The sequence below is a fragment of the Muntiacus reevesi genome, chromosome 6, assembly GCF_963930625.1.
Source record: "Muntiacus reevesi chromosome 6, mMunRee1.1, whole genome shotgun sequence".
Taxonomy (NCBI): Eukaryota; Metazoa; Chordata; class Mammalia; order Artiodactyla; family Cervidae; genus Muntiacus; species Muntiacus reevesi.
Window position 1 is genome coordinate 76482502 of NC_089254.1, and position 25296 is coordinate 76507797.

Here is a 25296-nt window from a genome sequence, read left to right on the forward strand (position 1 = left end):
TCTGTCCCAGTAGTCCTATCCAGGATGTTGTACAAGGTGCTAAAATCAAGGGGAGGCAAGCACACTGACCTCAAATGCTCGCCATTAAAACAATGTCAAATTAAAAGATATTCTTCCTATAGAATTGTCACTATTTTTCTTTAATATGACTCCCTGAAGGAATAACAAATAGAAACGCTTTTATATACTTCCTCTTTTGCTCCTCCTCAATAAAGGGAAAATCTATCTTGTAAGTCCCAGTGGACATCTTGCAATTTTAACAAGACCATAATGAAAGTACCAAGTGGATTTGGAATGGAAAATAAGTTTTAAAAAGAATGTGTGGAGGCAGTGTTTGGCAGTTGTGTTGGAAAGTCCAAAGGAGCATTTATGGGCTGGGGCAGGCCATGTGGCCTACAGAAAGTTTCACTACCTCTATTAATGTATTTGGTTTAAATATAAACACTTAATGGTTTCATTTGTTTCCCACAGTTTAAATAAAATCAAGTCATTAATCATCTTACAAAGGAGAGAGAAGTGAAGAAGATTCCCTGAAGGTAAGAGAACATCTCAACAGTACAATTTCTCTTTCACATGTTCCACTTATTCATTTCCTTGAGGAATAATAAAGACGGCATTACTCTCCTGGATTTTAAAAAGTGACGCTACATACAGTGCCCTTTCTAAAAATCTCCCTGTCACCACACGTGATCCCAGAATTGGCCTCAAGGCTTATCTAGGAATTGAGACCCACCCTCTTTTGCTAAGACTGAATAAGTCATTTCAAGAAAAAGCAAGTGTCTTCACTAGCCCTCATGTTAAATTTATAAATGTGTTCTCACTCAGAATATACTGTAAGTGTCACAAAAAAACTATTCAGTGTTTGCCCTCAATGGTAACCGGGATGCATTCATGTATCCTTCTTAAAATTTGACGTATTAGACTTCCTTTCTCTTTGATAGCTGATGTTAAATAGTGGGTAAAGTAAAGACCCTTCTGTCCCACTGTGCTAGCATTCAGAACTTTCTAGAGAGACTGCTTCAAGTGCTGCAGTCATAACTGTGCTTTAGGAGCTTGAAACAGAGTGCTGCCTGGGACAAAATGAAACAATGCAAGTGAAAGTACTTGACACAGTAGCATTAAATAAATGTGAACTACTCCAAGTAGGTACTGTTTCTCCCCAAAGAAATAATAAAACCCGTTTGTTCAAAAAAGAAGGATGGGGGCTTTCCTGGTGGTCCAGTGGTTAAAGTTCTGTGCTTCCAAGGAAGGGGCTGTGGGTTCAATCCCTGTTTGGGGAACTAACATTCCACATGCCACATGTATGAGCAAAAATAAATAAATATTTTTTTAAATCCAATTAAAAAATATTTTTGAAAAGAAGGATGGGAAAAGTGGGGGAAGGTAGGGGAAGTTATCCACTTAACTTTGGTTTCTCAAAGATATTCCCATTAGATATAGAATTCTGCATTGACAGCTCTTTCCTTTCAGCTCTTTAAACATTCTGTGCAACTTCTCTCTAGGTTCTGACAAGAAATCTTGTCAAGACAAGAAGTCTGACAAGAGTTTCTGACAAGAAATCTGCAATTACTCGAGTCACGTTTCCCCAAAGGTAATAGGTCAGTTTCTCTAGGTGCTTTCAAATGTTTCTTTAGTTTTCAGCAGTAATATTTTTATGTGCTTAGGCATGGATTTATGTGGATTTATCTTATTTGGGACGTGCTGAAATTATTAAATCTGTAGGTTTCTATCATTCACTAAATTTGGGAAGTTTCCATCCATTATTTTTTCAACTGTTTTTTCAGTATGTTTTTTTCTTCTCTCCTCCTGGGACTACAGTGACATAAATGTTAGACATTTTTGTTATTGTCCCACAGGTCCTGGATACGTGTGCTTTCTTTCCTTTTGGGGGAGAAACTTTTTTCCTCTCTGTTGTTCAGACTGAATAATTTCTATTGAGTTGACCAGAAAGTTTGTTCAGGTTTCCATTAAATGGTATGGAAAAACCCAAATGAACTTTTCGGTCAACCCAATATTTATCCATCTTTAAGTCCCTTGACTGTCTCCTCTGTTACCTCCATTGTGCTACTGCGCTCATTTAATGAGGTGTTTGTTCCTGTATTTGGTGGTTGTATTTTTCAGTTCTAAAATATCCACTTGGTTCTTCTTCATATCTTCCATTTCTGTGCCAGACATTTCTACTTTTCTAAATGTTTATTTCAATAGTGTCTGCAGTGCTTATTGGAGTATTTTTATAAACGGTGTTTTAAAATTTTCATGAATGCATTCCCACATCTGTGTTATCTTGGAACTGCCATTGTCTTTTCTCATGCAGGTTCTGGATCTTCATAATCTGAGTAATCGGGAGTTGTATCCTGGATATGTTGAATATTATATTACAAGCCTCTGGGTCTTGTTTAAATCCTAAAGAAAACATTTGTTTTATTGTTTTTAGCAAGAAATTCTCCTGGTTAGATCCAGACCACAAGTCCCAGCTTACCTTCTACTTGCCTTGGTTCTAGTGTTAGTTCAGTTTTCAAAGCCTTTGCGGGCTCTTGAATCAGTCCCACCTGTGACCCGCTAAAGGCTCATACTGCCCCCTGAGAAGCTGTCTATTTGTTAACACAGGTCTCAGCATCTCTGGTGTACTGACTAGGATCAGATCAATGCACATGCAACTCAGCAGTGAGCACAGGAGTTCACAAGCAACTTCACAGATCACTTTCTAAAGCTCTTCCACCTTGGCAACCTCTTTCCAGTTCCCCAGGGCTTCCCTCTAGTTGCCCCACTCCTCAGCATAGTTCCAGGGCAGAGGTCAATCAGTGGGAGGACAGAAGAAAAATGCATCAAGGATTCACCCCTCTCTTTTGGAATCACAGCCCAGCAATAAATAGCAAAGGTCCCCTTCCTCAGAGTTCTGGCTCCTGCTCATCTGCTGCTGCCACTACAGGACTACTTGGAGGCTGGGGTGTGAGGAAATGAGGAAGAGGGAAAAACTGTCTCCCTGACATTAGAGCTCACTTTCATGTTTGTCGCACCAGGAAGAAGGGCATCTCCAGGAAGTCAGCTCTGTCCCCCCATTCCCACATCCAGATTTCAGGCTGTGTTCATGTAAAGGAATAATCAGAGGGGAAAACTGGTAAACCTACTGCCAGTTTAGAGCTATTTCAAACTTCTGGTGTTCTTTACTAAGTTTCTTGCTACTGATTACTTTTCAAAGTCCTCCTATAGATATTCCATGCATTCTGTACAGGTTTTCTCACTGTGTCAAGTGAATAAGACAGAGAGAAACGTGCTAACTCCATTTTACCTACAACCAGAATCTGCATACTAATTAGGTCATACTGGAAAGGTCATTTATTAAGTTCATACTTTGAGCAAGGGACTGTACTGTCTGACTTACTGAATCTCTTCTAGAACCCCAAAAGTTATATATTAGTACAGTTATATGTCATAATCTTCATTTCATCACGAGGACACAGATGCTTAGCAAAAATGACCTTGCCAGAGATCACCTGACTGACTTCAAGACTCTTAGAATGCCCTAGAATTATAATATCCTCAGACCACCTGCTAAAAAATCAACAATAGTGCTTATTAAAATTCAAGTTTCCTGCACCCCACCTCACATACTTTGTCAAAATCTTTGGGGAAGGGGTTCAAGGAGATTTCCTATGCATGCAAAAGTTGAGAACCAATGATTATTGCCTCTAGTAAAAGAAACCTTCAGTCTATGTGACTTTTAAAAGGATGTCAGTGTATTTCAAATAGGAATACCCATTAGTGTTGGCATCAATCAGCTTAAAATAGCTTACATATGCTCACATTCCCTGCTATTCTGTATCACGTTAAGGGACATAAAATAGGATTTGTTATGAGCCAAGGTTCACTTTATATACAGGAAATTTTCTGAACCCCAAGACCCTGAACCCAAGGCTCTTACTCCCCTCTAATCCCTGACAATAACAGCATTCTAATAGGACCCTCCCCAAGAAGTATTAACCAACCAGTATATCAAATTCTCTTTTCAAAAGAGATCCAGCATAAGTAAATTCTACTCGTTCATTGCAAACAATACTGCCACACTTCTCCCCGGGAGGTAGAGCTGCCCTATCTTTCATGATGAACCTTACTTGGCAAAAGAATAATTTTGATAGGGATCAAAATTGTCATCACATTGGATCCTCATATTCTATAAGGCCAGACTGAATTATAACACCCTCAGTAATAAAAATAGTTGAATTTAAAAAAAAAAGTTAGAAAAACTCATTCAGTATAAATGGGATGGGGGAGAATCTTGAATCAAATAAAGAAAGGTGATTTTTTTTTTTCCCCTTAACAGAAAAGGTTTTTAGGACAAGTTTACATGTAAGGATATAATTATGAAGGTGAAAAAGTCAATCAGATTGCAATGTTTGCTCAAAATCCCTAATAAATGATGTAGATAACATTAAAATGCCATACATATAAAACTTTTCTTCTGAGGATCTCAAAGAGTTTTATAGATGCTGCCTTAATGACTCATAACAGGGATTATCATTCCTACTCACATATGGTAAAAACAAGGTCAAGTATGCCATTCTCCAAGGCCCTCTCTGCTATTCTCTTTTTTAAAAAATGTGTCATAACACACCATAACAATAAGCCATATTTTAGTACTAAAACTTATGGTAAATATTCTGCTTTGAAATAAAAATCTTCTTCCAAAAAAAAAGTTCTTATGGATATTTATGAGGAAGTTCAAAAGTTTCAAACTGATCAGCAGTAATGAATCAAAAATAAAAAGAATTCAGTGCAGTTATTTTCAACAGTGAAAACTATGTCAACCAGTAATTTCTACCCCCTCCCCATCCTGATTCTGGAAAGAGAAAACTCCAAAACATATGGCCCAGGAAAAAAAATCTGTCCTCGTTTATAGTGATGAACTGGCTTTTACATCTCTGCAGCCAGAGTACGCAAATGACTTCACAGGCAACAGCTTCCGTATGTTTTATATTTTTAACATTGACCGTTCATAACAAAGGTTCTTTGATCCCAGATCAAATGTTTGAATCAATTTTCTCTACACTTACTCAGAGTCACCATTATAAAAGCTCTCCTCTTTCCCACCTCCAACCCTTCCTGCAATAGGAACTATCTCCATTTGTCACCTTCTCTGTGATACTTCCCACCACTTTGCTGTGGTTTTTAGCTGTGCTCGTTAACCTCTCATATGAAAGAGGCACAGTAATAAATAATTTTTGTACATAATAAGTTAACTGCAATAAATAAAACTCCTCTAAGGAATTCATAGCCATCCTTAATAAAGCTAAAAGCTCACCAGTAGTATGGTTAGTACAAAAAAAAAAAAAAATTTCCCAACCAGAAAAAAAAATCAACAGGTAAGGCCTTTCCCTACATGTAAGAAAAATTAAAATTTATATATATATATGTATATATATATATATTTTTTTTAAACTAGATTATTGCCTGGGATTAGAACTCTAAAAAATGAACTGAAAACTAAAGCCTTAAATAAAAACAAAAAACCAGAGATTGGATAAATAGTAAAAACATCAAATAAAAACATTATCTAAGCAATGCCAAAAATTGAGAATATTTTCAACTTTACTGATTCCAAGACCTTTATGTACATCTGTGTAGGAGCAACATTTTTAACATGAAAATTGCTAAAAAGTTAAAACATCAATTTTGTAGAAAGGTACTTATTAAACAAAGGCTACTTTGAAGAAAAAATTTTCTAGTGGTAAATACATTGATAGTAGATCAATTATATTCAGGGCTAGTTAGATCTTTTGGGGATTAAAACAGAAAAAGAGAGAAAAAAATCCTGGTATTAAAATGTCCTTTTTCCTTCCATATCCTAGCTATCATAAATAATGCTGCAATGAACACAGGAGTGCATGTATCTTTTCAAGTTAGTGTTGTCATTTTCTTCAGATATATACCTATAAGTGAAATTGCTGGATCATGTGGTAGCTCTATTTTTAAATATTTTCCATAGGGGCGACACCAATTTACAATCCCATCCACAGTGCATAAGGATTCCCTTTTCTCCACATCCTCACCAACATTTGTTTTTTCTTGTTTTTTTTTTTAATAATAGCCATTCTGGACAAGTGTGAGGTAAGATCCCGTGGTTTTAATTGGCATTTCCCTGATGAGTTGACACTGAGAATCTTTTTTTTTTTTTTTTAACTTACCACTACTGGTTTATTACAAAGGCCAAATGGAAGAGATGCACAGAGGTAGGAGAGTGCAGAGCTTCCATGCTCCACCACCCTCCCACCACCTTGATGTCTTCACCAGAAGCTCTCTGAATCTTACAGTTCAAGGGTTTACACAGAGCTCAGTCTCCAGTCCTCTCCCCTCTTACTGGAGGTTGGTATGTGGGGCTGAAAGTTCCAACCCTCTGATCAGTTGGTCTATCTGGTGACCAACCCATCCTGAGGCTATCTAGGGGCCCCATCCTAAGTTACCTCAGCAGAATGTGAGGTTACCTCAGATGTGATTGAAAGGGGCTTACAATGAAAAACAAGGGACACTTTGAAAACTCGGGAATTTTTTAGGAATTCTGTGTAAGGAATTGGGGACAACAGCTAAACATATTTTTGTATTTTACCACTTCATAGAAGTAGGAAGAAAAAAGAAAAACCCACTTTTATCCTGGAGTACATGCAAGCATGCTCAGTTGTGTTCAACTCTTTGCGGCCCCATGGACTGTAGCCCACCAGGCTGCTCTGTCCATGGAATTTTCCAGGCAAGAATACTGGAGTGGTTGCCATTTCCTACTCCAGAGGATCTTTCCAACCCAGGGATCAAACCCTGTCTCCTGCACTGGCAGGTGGACCCTTTACCACTAAGCCATATAGTCTGTATTAGCACTATGGAATACTTCCAGGCTTTTTCGTGAATTTTGAGTACTATGTTTATATTAGTATTGAAAACATTTTATGTTAATGTTTATATTGAAAAATCTTATCACTATTGCATTATGAATATCACTCAGATCTCATCTTAAGGTTATTTCTTCAAAAGAGACTTTCCCCTGACAATCCAGTCACTATTTTAACACAGCAGTCTATTTTAATTCTCTGCATGACATGTAACCATGGATCATTTTGGAGTTTTATTTATTGTCTCTCTCCCACTGAGCATCTTTACATGTACCTATTAGCCATCTCTATGTCTTCTTTGGAAAATGGTCTATTCAGAACTTCTGCCCATTTTTTAATTGGATTGTGTGATATTTGTCCTATTGAGTTATATAAATTCTTACCTATTTTGGATATTAGCCTCTTAACAGATATATGATTTACAAATATTTTCTCCCATTCAGTAGGTTGCATTTTCATTTCATTAATGATTTCCCTTGCTGTTCAGACTCTCTTTATGTTGATAGAGTTCCACTTGTTTATTTTTGCTTTTGTTGCCTTTGCTTGGTTTCACTGATCTTTTCTATTGTCTTCTTACTCTATTTCTACTCTGCTTTTGTTCTTCCCTTCCTTTTACAAATTTTGAGCTTTGCTTATTCTTTTTCTAATTCCTTCAGTTGTAAATATAGGTTGTTTCTTCAAGTTTTTTCTTTTTTCTTGATGTAGTCATTTATCACTATGAACTTTCCTCTTAGAATTGCTTTAGCTGCACTCTATATAAGTTTTGGCATGTTGTATTTCCATTTTCATTTGTCTCAAGGTATTTTTTATAATTTGGGGTATTTATTTGGGGCTTCCCAGGTGGCATTAGTGGTAAAGAACCTGCCTGCCAATGCAGGAGATGCAAGAGACATGCATTCAATCCCTGGGTCGGGAAGATCCCCTGCAGGAGGAAATGGCAACCCACTCCAGTATTCTTGGAGAATCCCATGAACAGAGGAGCCTGGCAGGCTACAGTCCATAGGATCACCAAGAGTTGGACATAACTGAAGTGTCTTAGCATGTATTTATTTTTGGCTGTGTTGGGTCTTTGTTGCTGCATGAGCTTTTATCTAGTTGTGGTGAGTGGGGGCTACTCTCCAGTTGCAGAGTGCAGGCTTCTCATCGCAGGGGCTTCTCTTGCTGCAGGGCATGGGCTCTAGGGCAGGCAGGCCTCAGTAGCTGCTGCACGTGAGCTCAGTAGTTGTGGCTCGTGGGCTCTAAAGCACAGGCTCAACAGTTATGACACACAGGCTTGCTGCTCCACAGCATGTGGGATCTTCCTGGATCAGGGATTGAACTGTGTCTCCTGCATTGGACGGCAGGTTCTTAACCACTGAGCCACCAAGGAAGCCCTCAAGGTATTTTTTTTCTTTGTTTATTTCTTCATTGATACCAGTCATTTTTATAGTAGCATGTTGTTTAATCTCCACATATCTGTGGTTTTCCAGGTGTCTTATTGTAATTGGTTTCTAGTTTCATAATATTGTGGTCAGAAGAGATACCTAATATGATCTCAATATTTTTAAATGTATTAAGAATTGTTTTGTAACCTAACATATGATTTATTCTGGAGTATGTTCCATGGGCAATTGAGAAAGAATGTGTATTCTATTGCTTTTGGATAGACTGTTCTCTATAAATCTGTTTAGTCATCTGGTCTAATTTAAGACCAGTGTTTCCTTATTGATTATCTGTCTGGATGATCTGTCCATTGAGGTAAGCAGAGTAGTAAAGTCCCCTACTACTACTGTATTGCTGTCTGGTTCTCCCTTTAGGTCTGTAAATATTTGCTTTATATATTTAGGTGTTCCCATGTTGGCCTGGAGAATTCCATGGACTGTATAGTCCATGGGGTTGCAAAGAGTTGGACACAACTGAGAGACTTTCACCTTTTTCACGTTGGGTGCATAAGTATATAAATATTGCATTCTCTTGTTGGGTTGATCCTTTTATCAGTACGCAATGCCCTTCTTTGTCTCTTATCCCAGTTTTCATTTTAAAGTCTCTTTTGTTGGATGTAAGTATTGCTACCACAGCTTTGTTCTGGCTTCTATTTGTATTAAATATTTTTTTTACATCCGTCCACTTTCAGTCTGTGTGTGTCCTTATACCTGAAGTGAGACTCTTCCAGGCCTTGTGTTTTTAGTCTTAGTCCATGTCTTTTGATGGTAAACTTAGTCCATTTACATTTAAAGTAATTATTGATATGTACTTATTGCCATTTTGTTAATTGTTTTCCGGTTGTTTCCTAGTTCTTCTGTTCCTTTCTTCTTCTCAGAAAAAAAAAAAATCCTGGTGTTAAAAAGTCCTTCTCAATGACTTTTTTTCCCTTTTTGTTTGGACTGGTAGACAGGTTAGGTTTTAACATAATTTAAACTACTATGATTCGTCACTTAAAAACAGTCATATACTTCAATTTTACGAAAAAAAAAAAAGAGTGTTAAGTTGGACTCTGTCCATAACATTGTAAGCAGAAAAAGGTGCTAACACAGGGAGTCTTGAGTTTAGCATAGATTTAGCAACACTCCTCCAGGCAAAATTGAATTTTCCTGGCTTTGTGCAAAATGAATTGTTGTATATATTATCTACCCATTCCAAATAGTCCAAATATTACAGATTACCTTGCACACAGCTGCAAACTGTTGGTTATTTCCTGCTCCAACTACAAGATATCCATCCTTGGTTTTAAAAGCCTAAAATAAATAAATACATACATAAATATATAATTTTATATAGCTTTAATTACTCAAATTTATATATAAACCTTGTTCTAAAGTAATAATATTAATTAAATCAATATCAACTAATTAGTATATTTTTCTATTATATATGTATAGCTGTTATTTGAGGTTCTCAAAGCACTTCCTGTCTCATCAACCAAGTGTTATAACATTGGAGGAGGGAGGAAAAATGAGTAACTTAGAATAGTAAAGAAAATACTGGAGGTTTATTATAATTAATAATATTAAATTCTATATTCATTATAGTTTGGATTAATGTTAGATATTCCCAGTTTTGTGTTTTATTTCCAATTTTTCATGTAGGGCAAAGAGAATGACATAGCACCCTGTTTTCTACAAAGTCTAAGAAGAATAGAAGGGAAAAAGGAAGGAAATGAGGGAAAGGAGAAGAAAAGAAAGGAGAGTGGGTGGAAGGAAGATGAGTAATGGAGCTGTAGTTTGTCTTCAAAAATCTCAGATACAAACATTTGGGTAATTTTCACTTTCTAGTAAGTGAAAAATGACACATCTAGATCACTAGACCCCATGTGGCTTTATGTACCTGAGAAAGTCTCTTCCTTTTAAGAGACATGTTCATTTGGGAAGCCAGATATATGTAAATACTTGATATTTCTCATAGTCCAAGCCCCTCTGAAGTACTTATCAGAACACAGTTCTACACACTGGATCACAGTGATGGTCAGGGGAACCAAACTTTACCCTCAGGCCTTATTCCCATTTTCTTTGAGTAAATGAGTTTCTTTAGTTTCCTCTCGATGTAAAAATTGTTCTGCACCTTCGCCTACTTTTTATTCACTTACACCCACCTCTGAGAAAGATAACATCTGTCTTTCCTGTCAGGGCTTATTCCTAGGCTAATGACCTTAGTACTACCTGTACTCACTCACATCCTTCAGAGCCCTGCTCAATTATCTTTTATGTCTTCATTTCCACTGGATCTTTTTCTTATGCCTACATAGAAGCTCATGCTAATACTAAAAATATTAGAAACAAAATAAAATTTGTACCAGTCCTGACATACCTCTCAAGCTTTCTTGAAATTGTTCCTTTCCTCCATCTCTAAATAATATAAAAATGCTACTTCTTCACCAACCACCACATTGAAATGGCCTTTGTCATCAGGATTCCTATCCTATCACTGAAACAACTGTTTCTTATACCTCTGTATTAGTTGGTACCATCCCCTCCTTCAGGAAACTCTCACCTCTAGGCTCTGTCTGCATTCATCTCTAATCTCTCTGATGTTTTTCACATGCCCCCTTTACAAGATCACCTTCTAAACCTCAGAATTACTTAAGCATCATCATTACGTAAGTATCTGTATTACTTGTTTCTTACAGTGGCCACTAGCCACATGTAAGTATTAAATTTAGATAAACTAAAATTAAATCAGCCAGTCACAAAAGAATACAAATTGTGATTCCACTTATAGGAAATGACCAAAATCAGCAAATCCATGGAGACTAGAAAGATTAGTGGCTGTCTGGGGCTGAAGAAGTTTGGGAAATATGGAAAGTGACTATAGAAGTACCAGCTTTCTTATTGGGGCAATGAAAATATTCTGCAATTCATTATGGTAAAGGCTCTACAACTCTATGAATGTACTAAAAACCACTAAATTGTACAGTTTCAGTGGTGAATTATAGTGTATGTATATTATGTATCAATAAAGCTGTTTTTAAGAAGAATTAATATTTCACTTCTACCAGTATTCTAGCTACACGTCAAGCATTCAATAGCCACATGTGGCTAGTGGCTACTATGGGAGACAGTCCAGATAGAGAACATTTCTATCATTACAGAAAGTTCTGTTGCACAGTATAAGTAGATTGGAGTTGGCAGACTGTATTTTTTTTTCTTTTATTCTTCCTACTTCATGGTATCTGAAGAATATGAGGCAATTAATAAAAGGTTATAAAATGTTAATAAGTCACTCAAATAATTGCTTCCATATAATAGGGTTGTGGCTAAAAGGGATCTCAGAACACTATAATCGAGTTTTTTTCCTGTTTACATTTTTGCTTGATTTGTAAATCAATGCCACCAAGATATTACATGAACTATTTTAAATGTTTATATTCCCTTATCCACCAAGCAAAAGCAAAATTAGTGCCATACCTAATGCATTAGTGTTTCTGAAACTACAGAAAGGAAGTCTACAACAGAGCTATGAGTGGGGGACGAGGATTTTGAGCAGAGATGACTCAACAAACCATTCATAATTATGAGGTTATACAGGTTGTTTACGGGAAAGTGAGTTGGGAAGTAGATAAGTAATATGAAGTAACAATGTGTGTTAACAAGTATAACGGGAAGTAAGGTTTTCAAAATTTTGGATCAGTGACATGTTCAAGTTTATATATCGGAGAGGGTTCATTTTCTTTCAATTAATAAAGAAATGGCTGTTTCTTCCTTAATTCTGAACCATAACATGAAATATATTTTTACCAATACATATATTTTAAATTTTAAGTAGTGATAACTAGTTAATAATCACTGGAAAGTAAATACCAAGTAACAGCTCAGCTGTGCATGCATGCTTGCCTGCTATATCTCTTCAGTCATGTCCAACTCTTTGCAGCACCATGGACTGTAGCCTTCCAGGCTCCTCTACCCATGGGATTCTCCAGACAAGAATACTGGAGTATTCCGGAATAGGTTGCTGTACCCTCCTCCAGGGGATCTTCCCAACCCAGGGATCAAACCCATATTTCATGTCACCCTCATCGGCAGGTGGGTTCTTTAGCACTAACACCACCTGGGAAGCCCTAGCAGCTTAGCCACCAGGATATAATTAGACTAAGGCTCAGCAAGTAGATTTATTAGGATGAAGATTGAGAAATGAGTACATCAAGGCTGTACATTGCAAACCTGCTTATTTAACTTCGAACATAATGTGAAATCCCAGGCTGGCTAAATCACAAGCTGGAATCAAGACTGCCAGGAGAAACATCAACAACCTCAGATATGCAGATGATACCACTCTAAAGACGAAAAGAGAAAAGGAACCAAAGAGCCTTTTGATGAGGATGAAAGAAGAGAGTAAAAAAGCTGGCTTATAATTCAACATTCAAAATCCTAAGATCATGGCATCTGGTCCATCACTTCATGGCAAATAGATCGGGTAAAGTGGGAACAGTGAAAAATTTTACTTTCTTGGACTCCAAAACCACTGCATATGGTGACTGCAGTCATGAAATTAAAAAAATGCTTGCTCCTTAGAAGAAAAGTTATGACAAAAATAGACAGCTTAATAAAAAGCAGAGACATCAGTTTGTCTACAAAGGTCCATATAGTCAAAAGCATAGCTTTGACCATACAGATGTAAGAGTTAGACCATAAAGAAGGCTGAACACTGAAAAATTGTTGCTTTCAAACTGTGGTGCTGGTGAAGACTCTTGAGAGTTCTTTGGACAGCAAGGAGATCAAACCTAGTCCTAAAGGAAATCAGTCCTGAATATTCATCAGAAGGACTGATGCTGAAGCTAAGGCTCCAACACTTTGGCTACCTGATGCAGAGAGTTGACTCATTGGAAAAAATCCTGATGCTGGGAAGATTGAAGTTAGGAGAAGAAGGGGACAACAGAGGATGAGACGGTTGGATGGCATCACCAACTCAATGGACATGAGTTTGAGCAAACTCTGGGGGATAATAAAGGACAGGGAAGCCTGGCATGCTGCAATCCATGGGGATGCAAATAAGTCGGACATGACTTAGTGACTGAACAACAACAGCAAGAAGATTATTAGTTCTTTAAATAATTTTTGTCCCATGTTACTATTGCTACAGTATTTAATAAATATATTCTAACTAAGAACTTTTAGAGGAATACATTTTGCTGTAAAATGAATGTTTTCTGGAGAAGGAAATGGCAACCCACTCCAGTATCCTCCTCAAATTCAGTTGTTGAAATCCTAACCCCCCAGTGTGATGGTATTAGGAATAAGAACACAGCCATTTCTGAAACAGGAAGTAGGCCCTCACAAGACATCTAATATGCCAGCGTCTTGATCTTGGATTTCCTAGCCTTGAGAATTGTAATAAAGAAATGCCTGATGTTTCAGTCACCTAGTCTATTCTGTTATAATATCCCAAATGGACTAAGAAATTGGCACTGAGAAGAGGGATACTGCTGTAACAAATACCTAAAAATGGTGAAGACGGGAGGAAGTTATGAATAGGGAATATGAGAGGTGTCAGTGGATAAGAAATCCTGATTAAGTTGAAGACTGGCCATAATGTGGTGAGTAGTTGAATGCAAGGTGCAAGACAGGAGACTATGGATGGTCAAAATATAAAATGCTTTATTTAGTTAGTGATTACTGGAGAAAAGAAGTTTCAGTGTGAGGTTAGAGTCACAGTGTGAGGTGCATAGAATAATTTCTGATAAAAGGTAAGGACTCAGTAAATATCATTATTATTAAATATCTACTAATAATGCTGGTTGGCACATAAAAAGAACCCCCTGTACATTCTAAGCCTTTGGAGCTTGATTTCTGGACTCTTACCTACTCTGCAAACTCTCTTCCATCCCCTTGGTTGCCTCACTCTCTATACCAGGCAAGATAAATGACCACATACTATGTACACACACCTCTAGCAGATTTTCCATCACAGGGTGAACTAAATAAGAGCAGCAGACTGTGCTGCAAACATTCATGGCTGGGATGTTTCTCTTGTAAAGAATTGAAGCCTCAAACTACCGTACTGATGTGTCAGTATTTTCTCTGATCTAAAAAAGGTACATACAGTTAGTGGTGTGTCTACTTCAAAAACAAGAACACAAACTTCAAACCCTCCTGGAGTTACTTAATTTTTTACAAGATTTTCTTCCCAAAAAGGTAACCATTGCAAAATGACTTCATCGTCCACTGGAAAAAGACATTCCATGGAGTTGAACTCACTGCCATGAGAATGTTTTCTGGAATGTCAAGCAGTTACTGACTTTGGGTCTGTGCTAGTACACTGTGACAAATATAGAGCACTATTTCCTACCACCAACAGTTCAGCTCACCTTACTCAGTGGAGCTGGCTCAGCCAGACGGCAAGGAGGCCTCAAATGCTTACAGCTCAAGAACAATGTCCTATGGGATGGAATTCTGCAACAAGTGATAAAGGAGTCCAGAAGTCCCTAATTTCACCTATTACCTATTTGTTTATGCATTTTTTTCATGGGGAATAAGCCATTTTGAACACACTCATTTCTACATTGTCTTGAATTCTAGAAGCACTTTGAAAGCAATACTACATACTGATTTCCTGCAACCCCAATCCAGGTCAGGATTTTCCAATTCCATAGGAAGTCTTAATGTTCCTTGAGGTCCTTCAAATCAATTAAGTCCTATTTTAAATAAAATAAATTTAGGATTTTCAATCACTCAGTTTCTGATACTAGATGTGGAGTCAGGGGCAAGAAAGGAAATGGAAACTGTTGTGTTTTTTATCTTTACAAATTATCAGTAGATATTATTTTTCTTAGAAGTCCTTTATAAGGAAAGCTTGCTATTCTTCAAGAAGGCAGCCATCATGTATCCTGGACATAATGTACAATGGCACATGGTGTTATTTTTCCTGGAAGCTGTGTGTGAAAAACTGATGATTCTGAATTGCCTGTGTTATAAAGAATCTCAAGCTAGATTTGTTTGGACTGAGCTGCCAAAAGCACCTCTTATTTAATGGAAAGTGGTAAAAAATTCTGGACAAGAATCCATATTGATTTTTCAGGAACACTTCAAGGTAAAAAATTCCTTGACTATGATGAGCCTTTTTCAAGTACTCTTTGTTTCACCCCAAACATGTTACAACAAATAATGTTTTGTACTAGTTATGTACCATCCTAGAGATGGTACCTAGAGAAAATACCATCTCTAACAATGAGCCCACACTTATCTAAGACAAGTTAAAAGTCTTATCATAGACACTTATTGTAGACTAGAACTTTATTCAGGCTGTCATTATGACATTTCACCTTCAAGCAAAAAAATAAAGCTAGAGCAGAATATTAACTAAGCCTCAATAAGAATATCATTGTAAAGTAGATAACAGAGTAGATTATCAATAAGATTTTCCAAACATACTTTAACTCCATCATCTCAAGATTTATCAATGACAAAACAGGGCACACAGAAGGTTGGCATTACTGGAAAGACCAATATTAGACCTGCCCACTAGACCTGAAGAGAGGGTACAGATCTAGTTAACAGTGGAATTTCAGCCTAGAATATAGAAAGTTTGTATAAGCATGGCTGAGGGAAACATTCAGCCAGATGAAGTATGGGGGTATAGGTAGGAAATGGAGTAAGAAATTTGGACAAATTCTTGAAACAGAGGATGAAACAACAGAGGATGAGATGGTTGGATGGCATCGCAACTTGATGGACATGAGTTTGATGAAGCTCCAGGAGTTGATGATGGACAGGGAAGCTGGTGTGCTGCAGTCCATGGGGTTGCAAAGGGCCAGGCACTACTAGTGAATGAACTGAACTGAATTCTTGAAAGTCCTTCAGTAGGTAGTCAGTTCCTGAGATTTATAGGCAGAGGCTGCATTTATGGGAATGAGGCTCAGAGACTTGCCTCCAAATTCCCACATGACAAGTTGTGAAAGCAAGTCACAGCATGGAGGGATAGCACCCTGGTAGTTAACTAGATAAAATCCCCAGAGAATATAGGCAAAAGCAGAAGCCCAAGTCTTTGAACAAAGACACATGAAGCAATGAGAGTGACCTCTAAGTGAGCATAGGAGTCTGGCTGGCAGATAAGAACTTAGAACCTGCTGCAGTTACCCCACACACCTAGGACAACATCTGGCATAACAGGAGCTTAAAAATTTTGTCAAATCAAGGCTGATGCACTGATTGTCACACTCGGTGACGTAAGAAATACTGTACGATATCGCTTATATGTGGAATCTAAAAAGAAATGATACAAATGAACTTAATAACAAAACAGAAACAGACTCAGGGGCTTAGAACAAACATGTTACTGGAAGAAAAGAGTTAGGGGGAATGGATAGTTCAGAGAGTTTGTGATTGACATGTACCCAGTGCAATATTTTAAATGGATAACCAACAAAGACCTACTGTATTACACAGGGAACTTGGCTCAATGTTATGTAACAACTTAAATGGGAAAAGAATTTGAAAAAGAATAGATACATGTATATGTATAATTGAATCACTTTACTGTCCACCTGAAACTATAACAACATTGGTAATCAACTATACTCTGATAAAAAACAAAGTTTCTAAAAAAAAAGGCTGATGTATTATGTTGGATCAGAGCAAAGTAAGCAATTCAACAAATACTAGAAGCTATACAGAAGGCTTGCTGGCAAAACTGGGAAGCATGAGGTAGGAAAGATGAGAAAGTGCCAGTGACCCAAAGATGAGAACTCACTGAGAATGGCAAACACACTAAGAATTGGTTCCCAAAACAAACTTCCTTCTTCACAGATTACTGCCTAAATTTATGGCTGAAGATAAGTTTAAGGGGAAATGGAGAATATAATTCCAATAAGAATTCTCTATATATCCTGTAGTTGGAACAATGAAAGATTTAGTCCTACTAATTATTACTCATTTTACGATGGTCAAAATTTAGCCCATTCACAAGACAGTCCTTCCATTGTCAGGGGCCATTTATTTGTCTGAAAGATGTCTTCCTTTATCTCCCTAATGCTCAAAGCCAAGGGCTTCTTAACCCACTGTGGTATTTGGAGGCAAGGAAGTTGTTGTCCTGTAGGATGATGCAGAGAAAATTCCCAGCATCTCTCCACAGGGCAGGACCATTCAGGATTCACTCACACTTCTACTTTCTCCAACCATCAAGTTATCATCATCACCCTAATCTGGTACCTATGGCAGATGTTGCTATGTAACTCTGGCAGTCTGTCTTTAAGCATAAGGGATCAGCCTTAGTGTTCTTTTCAGCAAATATCCCAGATAGCTACTACCTAATAGTTGAACATTAACTGGAAGTAAAAGTTATTTTCCATCCAAATATAAAATGGGTTCTAGATTCTAAAGAATACAGATTCTCAAAACATCTTTGGGCTTGGCTCAAAGATTATGGGAAGAATTAATGACTACTCAATTTATTCAGTGAAGAGTGAGCACTTATGGTAAGGCCTGGCTGACTCACAGGAGCAAGTGATATGTAGTCCTCATGGGATAAGCAAGGATCTAAAACAAGTCAACTGCAGGGTCAGAAAAAGCTTTAGGGAAGGCTCCATCTTATGTATGTACAGACATCTCTAAGGAAAGTGATGGAAAAGGCAGTAGGCTGCAAGGAGCTGGTAAGACCCTGGTGAGATGGTTACCTTCCAGGGTCTGAACTCATTCTTTAAAGGACTCCTTCCTTCTCTTAGGTGATCAGAACCTGGGAGCCTAACTCAGGCCATCTATCATGCCTGTGAGATTAAGGAAGAGATCAGAATGATGAATTGCTACTATACAGTAAGAAATAACTATATCAGAGGCTGGAATCCTTGAAGAATAAATGATCAATGAATTCTCTCCCTGGGAAACTAAAAATCAGAAGGCAAAAGTCAGAACTGAGCATGGATTAATTACTTCTTGTCTCAAGTCCTCATGAATCTTGAAATGAAGCCTGAATCTTTTCATCTTTCCATTGACAGATGGAAAGGTCAGTAGACACTGTCTGCATGTGGATATAAGAAGCAGAGAAAATGAGCCTTAGCCTTGTTCAGCAGACAGAGTCATGCTGAATTGCAAGAGAATTGAGGTCTCAATACTTCAACTATTTCCATTGCATGACATACTCAGAAGAAGAAAAAAATGCACTCTGAATATTATTCTGCACATTCCTGTTTCAATCGTTGGTGACCCAAAAAGAGTTGGATTCTCTCACATGGGCACATATACCACAACTGAGATCATGGGAGCATTATGCAAGGTTCTTTTGCATCAAAATTTAAACCAATGAGGAAGTTGTCCCTTCCAAAGTAATCTAACACAAGCGCCATTAGGAGCATTCCTCCAAAACAACCTGAAAAAAATCTCAGTAGCCCTTCCAGTAGGTCAACAGATGAAGAAAGCAATAATTCTTTTCTCAAATCCATAACCACTTAAGAAAAGATACTTGATATTTCTATGACCTCTGCCAACAGGTTATATTAGCTAAAAGGTCAAGGGTAACAGAAGATTCTGTTTTATTTTAGAGTTTATTTCTCTGTTTGAATAATTAATTTATTTTAGCTCCTCTTGGATTCATGCTCTGCAAATAAAGGTGGAAGCTAGTTAAGAATTTTTAGGCATAATTGAATACGCTGGAAATAATTTATTACTGCCTGTGTTTTCAAACACTAAAATTCTTCATCCCAGTGACATTAAATATGTTTAATTTCCACCCCACCCCAAACCCTCCTGAAGAAGCAGCTCCATACATGGTGTGACTGACCGTTCCTCATCCCTGCCTAGTTGACTAGAATTATGCAGATATCACTCACAAGCCAGCCAATAGATTCACCAAGCAGGAATCAATTACATCAGCTTAAAAATTCAAAAGCCATGTGGAAGTGCAGCTGGAATGACCATATTAGGCTTAAGTTAAGTAAGAAAGCCTCAGAAACACTAAAATTTAGACAAAAGACTAGACTATTCATTATTTTGCCAACAAAGGTCTGTCTAGTCAAAGTTATGGTTTTTCCAGTGGCAATGTATGGATGTGAGAGTTGGACTATAAAGAAGGGTGAGCACCGAAGAATTGATGCTTTTGAACTATGGTGTTGGAGAAGACTCTTGAGCATCCCTTGGACTACAAGGAGATCCAACCAGTCCATCCTAAAGGAAATCAGTCCTGAATATTCATTGGAAGGACTGATGCTGAAGCTGAAACTCCAATACTTTGACTACCTGATGCGAAGAACTGACTCACTGGAAAAGACCCTGATGCTGAAAAAGATTGAAGGTAGGAAGAGGAGGGGATGACAGAGGATGAGATGGCTGGATGGCATCACCAACTCCATGGACATGAGTTTGAGTTAACTCCGGGAGTTGGTGATGGACAGGGAAGCCTGGCGTGCTGCAGTCCACAGGGTCGCAAAGAGTTGGATCTAACTGAGCGACTGAACTGATACAAAAGAAGCAGACAGGGACCAAGCAACTGTCATGTGCCTGATGGCATCTTGATTCTCATGAAATGAGACTACACTTGTGTTTCTGCAAAATTTCTGTAGCTTTAAAATAGCCTCCCCTTATCCACCCCCATCCTTTTATTTTTTCCTTTATTTTGAATTGAAGGATAATTGTTTTACAATATTGTGTTGGTTGCTGCCATACATCAACATGAATGGGTACACATATGTCCCCTCCCTCTTGAGTCTCCCACCACATCCCACCCCTCTAGCCGGTCACAGAGCCCTGGTTTGAGCTCCCTGAGTCATACGGCAAATTCCCACTGGCTGTCAATTTTATGTATGACAGTGTATATGTCTCCATGCTACTCTCTCCACTCATCCCACCCTCCCTTCACCCCACCCCCATGTCCACAAGTCTGTTCTCTGTGTCTGCATCTCCATTGCTGCCCTGCAAATAGGTTCTTCAGTATCATCTTTCTAGATTTCATATATATATGTACATATATACATATATATGTAACATTTGTTTTTCTCTTTATGACTTACTTCAATCTGTATAATAGGCTCTAGGGACATCCACATCATTAGAACTGATTCAAATGCATTCCTTTTTATGGCTGAGTGATATTCCTTTTATATATGTACCACAGCTTCTTTATCCATTCATCTCTCCATGGACATATGGGTTGCTTTCATGTCCTAGCTATTGTAAATAGTGCTGCAATGAACAATGGAGTACATGTGTGTTTTTCAATTAAGGTTCTCTCAGGGTATATGCCCAATAGTGGAATTGTTGGGTCATATGTAAGACCAGAAACTATATAAAACTCTTAGAGGAAAACATAGGCAGAACACTCTATAACATAAATCACAGCAAGATCCTTTATGACCCACCTCCTAGAGTATTGGAAATAAAAACAGTAATAAACAAGTGCAAGCTAATTAAACTTAACAGCTTTTGCATAGTCAAGGAAACTATAATCAAGGTGAAAAAACAACCCTCAAAATGGGAGAAGATAATAGCAAATGAAACAACTGAAAAAAGATTAATTTCCAAAACATAAAAACAGCTCATGCAACTCAATACCAGAAAAACAAACAACCCAATCAATAAATGGGGAGAAGACCTAAACAGGCATTTTTCAAAAAAAAAAAAGACATACAGGCGGCTAATAAACACATGAAAAGATGCTCAACATCACTCATTATTAGAGAAATGCAAATCAAAACTACAATGAGTTACATCACCTCACACCAGTTAAAATGACCATCATCAAAACACCCATCCCTGTTTATCAATTAGTTTGACTGCATTTCTGCTCTATAGAACCCAAAAGATTTAATCCTAGATCTCTTAAACTGTGCTATATGATGCAAGTTCAGGGTCAGTATATGACTAGAGTTTTCTTGCATAGTGGAGTATGAGGGAAGAAATGAGCAAGAAGGCTCAGTCAAGGGATTTCCCTGGAGGTTCAGTGGTTGGGAGTTCGCCTTCCAATGCAGAGGGTTCAGGTTTGATCCCTGGTCAGGGACCTAAGATTCCACATGCCCTGAGGCCAAAAACCCAAAATATAAGATAGAACAATATTCTAACAAATTCAATAAAGACTTTAAAAAAAAAAAAAAAGAAGGAGGCTAGGTCTATATCTTATAGACTTATTTGCTTTGCACAAGGCCTGACATATTAGGAGAACCTTATACTTAGTTGAAAAACATTTTTTCTTAAAACTGAAGATTCTAACCTAGCATTTCCCAAATTAGTTTCACAAAACCCTGTTCCATAGTATGTTGATAACAATCTTCCCTCTCTTTTTCTCTCTCCGCACCACAAACACAAAACTTCTCTTCACTCAAATAAGTTTGGGAAATGCAAGTTCAACAGCTTTTGTATCCTACTTTTCAAAATCCTTAAAGTACTAGAAAATTTACGAAACTCCAAAAGGGACCTGGAATTTAAAAAAAAAAAAAAGAAGAGTTTCCCAAATTACTTTGATGACGAAATATTTTTTGGTAAGAACACCAATTAATTCCTCCCAGAAGACTGTTCCACAGAAAAGTTTGAAGAAGGCAGGACAAACTGATTGACCTATATAGGAGCAAGGACCCTGCTGACATCCAGAAGAACCTATAGAGTATGATCTTTCATTTTCTTCAGTGTTAGTATCACTAACACTGCTTTATTTAAAACCTGATTTAATATTATCCCCTCAAAAATAAACTATGTTTCCAATTTTATACAAGGCTCTAAATGAAGGCTTTGGCTAAACACCAAGAGAATGCTGATTTATTTTACCTTAATCTATATTTTCCATCTAACAAAGTTCCATTTTTTAAAATATGATAGCTAATCAAACCAGTCAATCCTAAAGGAAATCAGTCCTGAATATTCATGGGAAGGACTGATGCTGAAGTTGAAACTCCAATACTTTGGCCACCTGATGCGAAGAATTGACTCACTGGAAAAGACGCTGATGCTGAGAAAGATTGAAGGTAGGAGGAGAAGGGGACAACAGAGGATGAGATAGTTGGACGGCATCACCAACTCGATGGACATGACTTTAAGTAAATTCCAGGAGTTGTGATGGACAGGGAAGCCTGGCGTGCTGCAGTCCATGGGGTCACAAAGAGTGGGACACAACTGAGTGACTGAACTGAACTGAATCATTCAGATAGGGTGGCTTTTTAAAAAATGATAATGAAATCTTATTTATCAGGTGTTCTGAGCAAAGAATGACATTTGCAATATGTCATTTGCAAATAATTTAAGTTTTTCAGGAACTTCTCTCCACACACTGTTAAATTAATAATCAGTTTTTAATTTCTTAACTGTATATGACAAACTATTTTGCTCTCAGATAGTTGCCCCTCTCTGTTTCCACTCCCTACCATTCATTTCTCCCTTTTATGCCTGGATGACTCCCATTCAGCACTTCATCAAAACTACTCTCAAATGCCATCTTAATCACAACATTTTTTTCTAAAGTCTTCACTTTTTAAAAAATTTGTACATTTTTGCCATACTGTTCAGCATGCAGGATCCTAGTTCCGCAAAATGTTCCCCAACCAGGAATGGAACCAGCATCCCCTGCAGTGGAAGGAGAGTCTTAACCACTGGACCCTAGGGAAGTCCCCTCAAAGTCCTCACTTTTTTTTTTATCTCCTTGCCTCGCCCCCAACCACACTCTCCTGTTTTACCCTGGAGAGAAACTATACAGTCTTATTTCCTTCCAATCCCAATTCCTCTTATTCTGTGGGATTCCTGTGCCTTTCTCCTCAGTTACCCTCTCCTTCTTCTCCTTCAACTCTGTGACCTCCCTCACTCCCAGATATTCAACCATGACTTCTACAGGAATCCTCTCTGTAACACTGACCCACTTCCAAACTCGTCCTAAATTTTTCAAAGTTGGTAACACCATCATAAAGTTGGAAAACATAAAAGGCTACTCTATCAGTAAAAGTGTAAATAAGAAAGATCTATTTTATGAGAAAAGGTGGGAGGGAAAAAGACTTTTCTGAATAATGTGAATCATGGTTTTTCCCTGCTGCTGCTGCTAAGTCGCCTTAGTCGTGTCCGACTCTGTGCGAACCCATAGACGGCAGCCCACCAGGCTCCTCCGTCCCTGGGATTCTCCTGGCAAGAACACTGGAGTGGGTTGCCATTTCCCTCTCCAATGCATGAAAGTGAAGTCGCTCAGCCATGTCCAACTCTTAGCGACCCCATGGACCACTGCCTGCTGGGCCCCTCTGTCCATGGGATTCCCCGGGCAAGAATACTGGAGTGGGTTGCCATTTCCTTCTCCCAGTTTTTCCCTAAAGAGGTTCAAATCTATGGGTAAGGTCTGAAGAGCAAAAGCCAAAAAATGGCCCCTTAGGATGCTATGCAAGAAGTAAATACAAACCCAACTTAGAAGGACTCCCTCAAGCTAAACTGAAAGGGATTTACACTGAGACAGCCCAATTATCTTTGAATCTACAATTCAACATACACAATACACAAGAATATAAGTTTTCATGAGCAGGAGTTGGCAGAAACAATAAAGACCAGAATCAGAATCACAAGATATTCAACTAATGGTGTTTCTAGATAAAAAATATAAAATAACCATGGCTAAAATAAGTTTTGAATGAGGGATAGGCTCAAACGTGAAAAAATGTATATAACTTACTCTCAACAAAGGGTACACCTTTTAAAGAACAGGAAAGGGTTTTTAAAAATAAAAATGTTATTAAAATTCAAAACTCAATGAACAGATTACAGGCTCCCCAGGTGGTGCTAGTGGTAAAGAATCTACTTGCCAATGCTGGAAAAGTAAGAGATGTGGGTTCAATCCCTAGGTCAGAAAGATCTCCTAGAGGAGGGGATGGCAACCTACTCCAGTTATCTTGCCAGAGAATCTCAGGGACAAAGGCTATAGTCCATATGGTTGCAAACAGTCATACACCACTAAGGTAACTTAGTATGCATGGGCAGGTTACAGAGCTTATCTGAAATCTGAAAGGAGAATTCTTGCCTGGATTAGAGGTTTTTAAAAACTAGTTAGAATTCAGCATATAGAGAAGAGATCAAAAATATAAAAGTGATAGAAAGAGACAAGGAGGTTAAAATTAAAACATCTAGTTATAGATAAACATCATGGAGTTATAGATAGAACAGAGAAAATGTGGGAAAAGCTATATATGAAAAAAAAAATGTCTGAGAAATATCCAGAATTAATTCTGTAAGCTCAATGGATCCCAAGTGGGATAAATAAGAAGAAATGTACATTTAAATAAACCACAATAAAACTGAAGGATGTAAAAAAAAAGTAAGGATATTAAAATCATCCAAGAGGTTATCTGTCATTTTTAACAATGTCATTTATACTGGTAGCAGAAACCTCTAGAGCAATAATAGAAGTCAGGGGATAGTGCTGAGAAGTCAGATAGTGCTTAGAAATAGAAACTATGTCAACATAGGATTTCATAACTAAAATCAAATATTCTTAAAGAATAATCTTGAAATTATGTCATTTTCAGGCTAATAAAGTCAGAGTTTATCACTGCCAGATCCTCACCAAAGCAATTTCTTTAAAAATATGCTTTATAAAGAAGAAAATTAAAACCTAGAAATAATGAGATACAAAAGGGAATAGTGAGACAAAAAAATATATATAAGTGATCTAAAACACTATTATAAAACACTATTAACACCATTAATATATATGACTGAGTCTAAAATACTATTATTTATTAATTAAAAACACTATTATTAATAATTAATAAAGCAGTAATAGAGATGAATCACTAAGATCTCACCAGGTGGGATGTAGGATGACATCAACAAGATGGCAGAATAGGAAGCTCGAATAGGAAGCTCCAGACTCTCTTCCCCCAACAACAATGTATAGACCAATTCCCTTTGTAAGAAATCCAGAAAATGGTTAAGAGGCTCCTGAATCCCAGGTCCCCAGGTGAGTGTGAAACCAGCCACATCAAAGCCAATAAGAAAATTTGTGGCACTCATTTTCTATACCCCTCCCTCCATTGCATCATTATTGGGAAAAATCTCCCCAACTACTGGCT

The 25296-nt window shown here is 37.6% G+C and overlaps 1 protein-coding gene across 6 annotated transcripts in view; it reads right to left on the bottom strand.

The window, feature by feature from the left end:
- SUGCT (succinyl-CoA:glutarate-CoA transferase) overlaps positions 1–25296 on the bottom strand; it is a 727590-nt gene that overhangs the window by 450764 nt on the left and 251530 nt on the right. For all 6 annotated transcript variants that reach the window (XM_065938550.1, XM_065938545.1, XM_065938546.1 and 3 more), the window contains one exon: positions 9518–9589. In XM_065938550.1, the coding sequence (XP_065794622.1) occupies positions 9518–9589 (72 nt within the window). The remainder of the gene's footprint in view (positions 1–9517; positions 9590–25296) is intronic.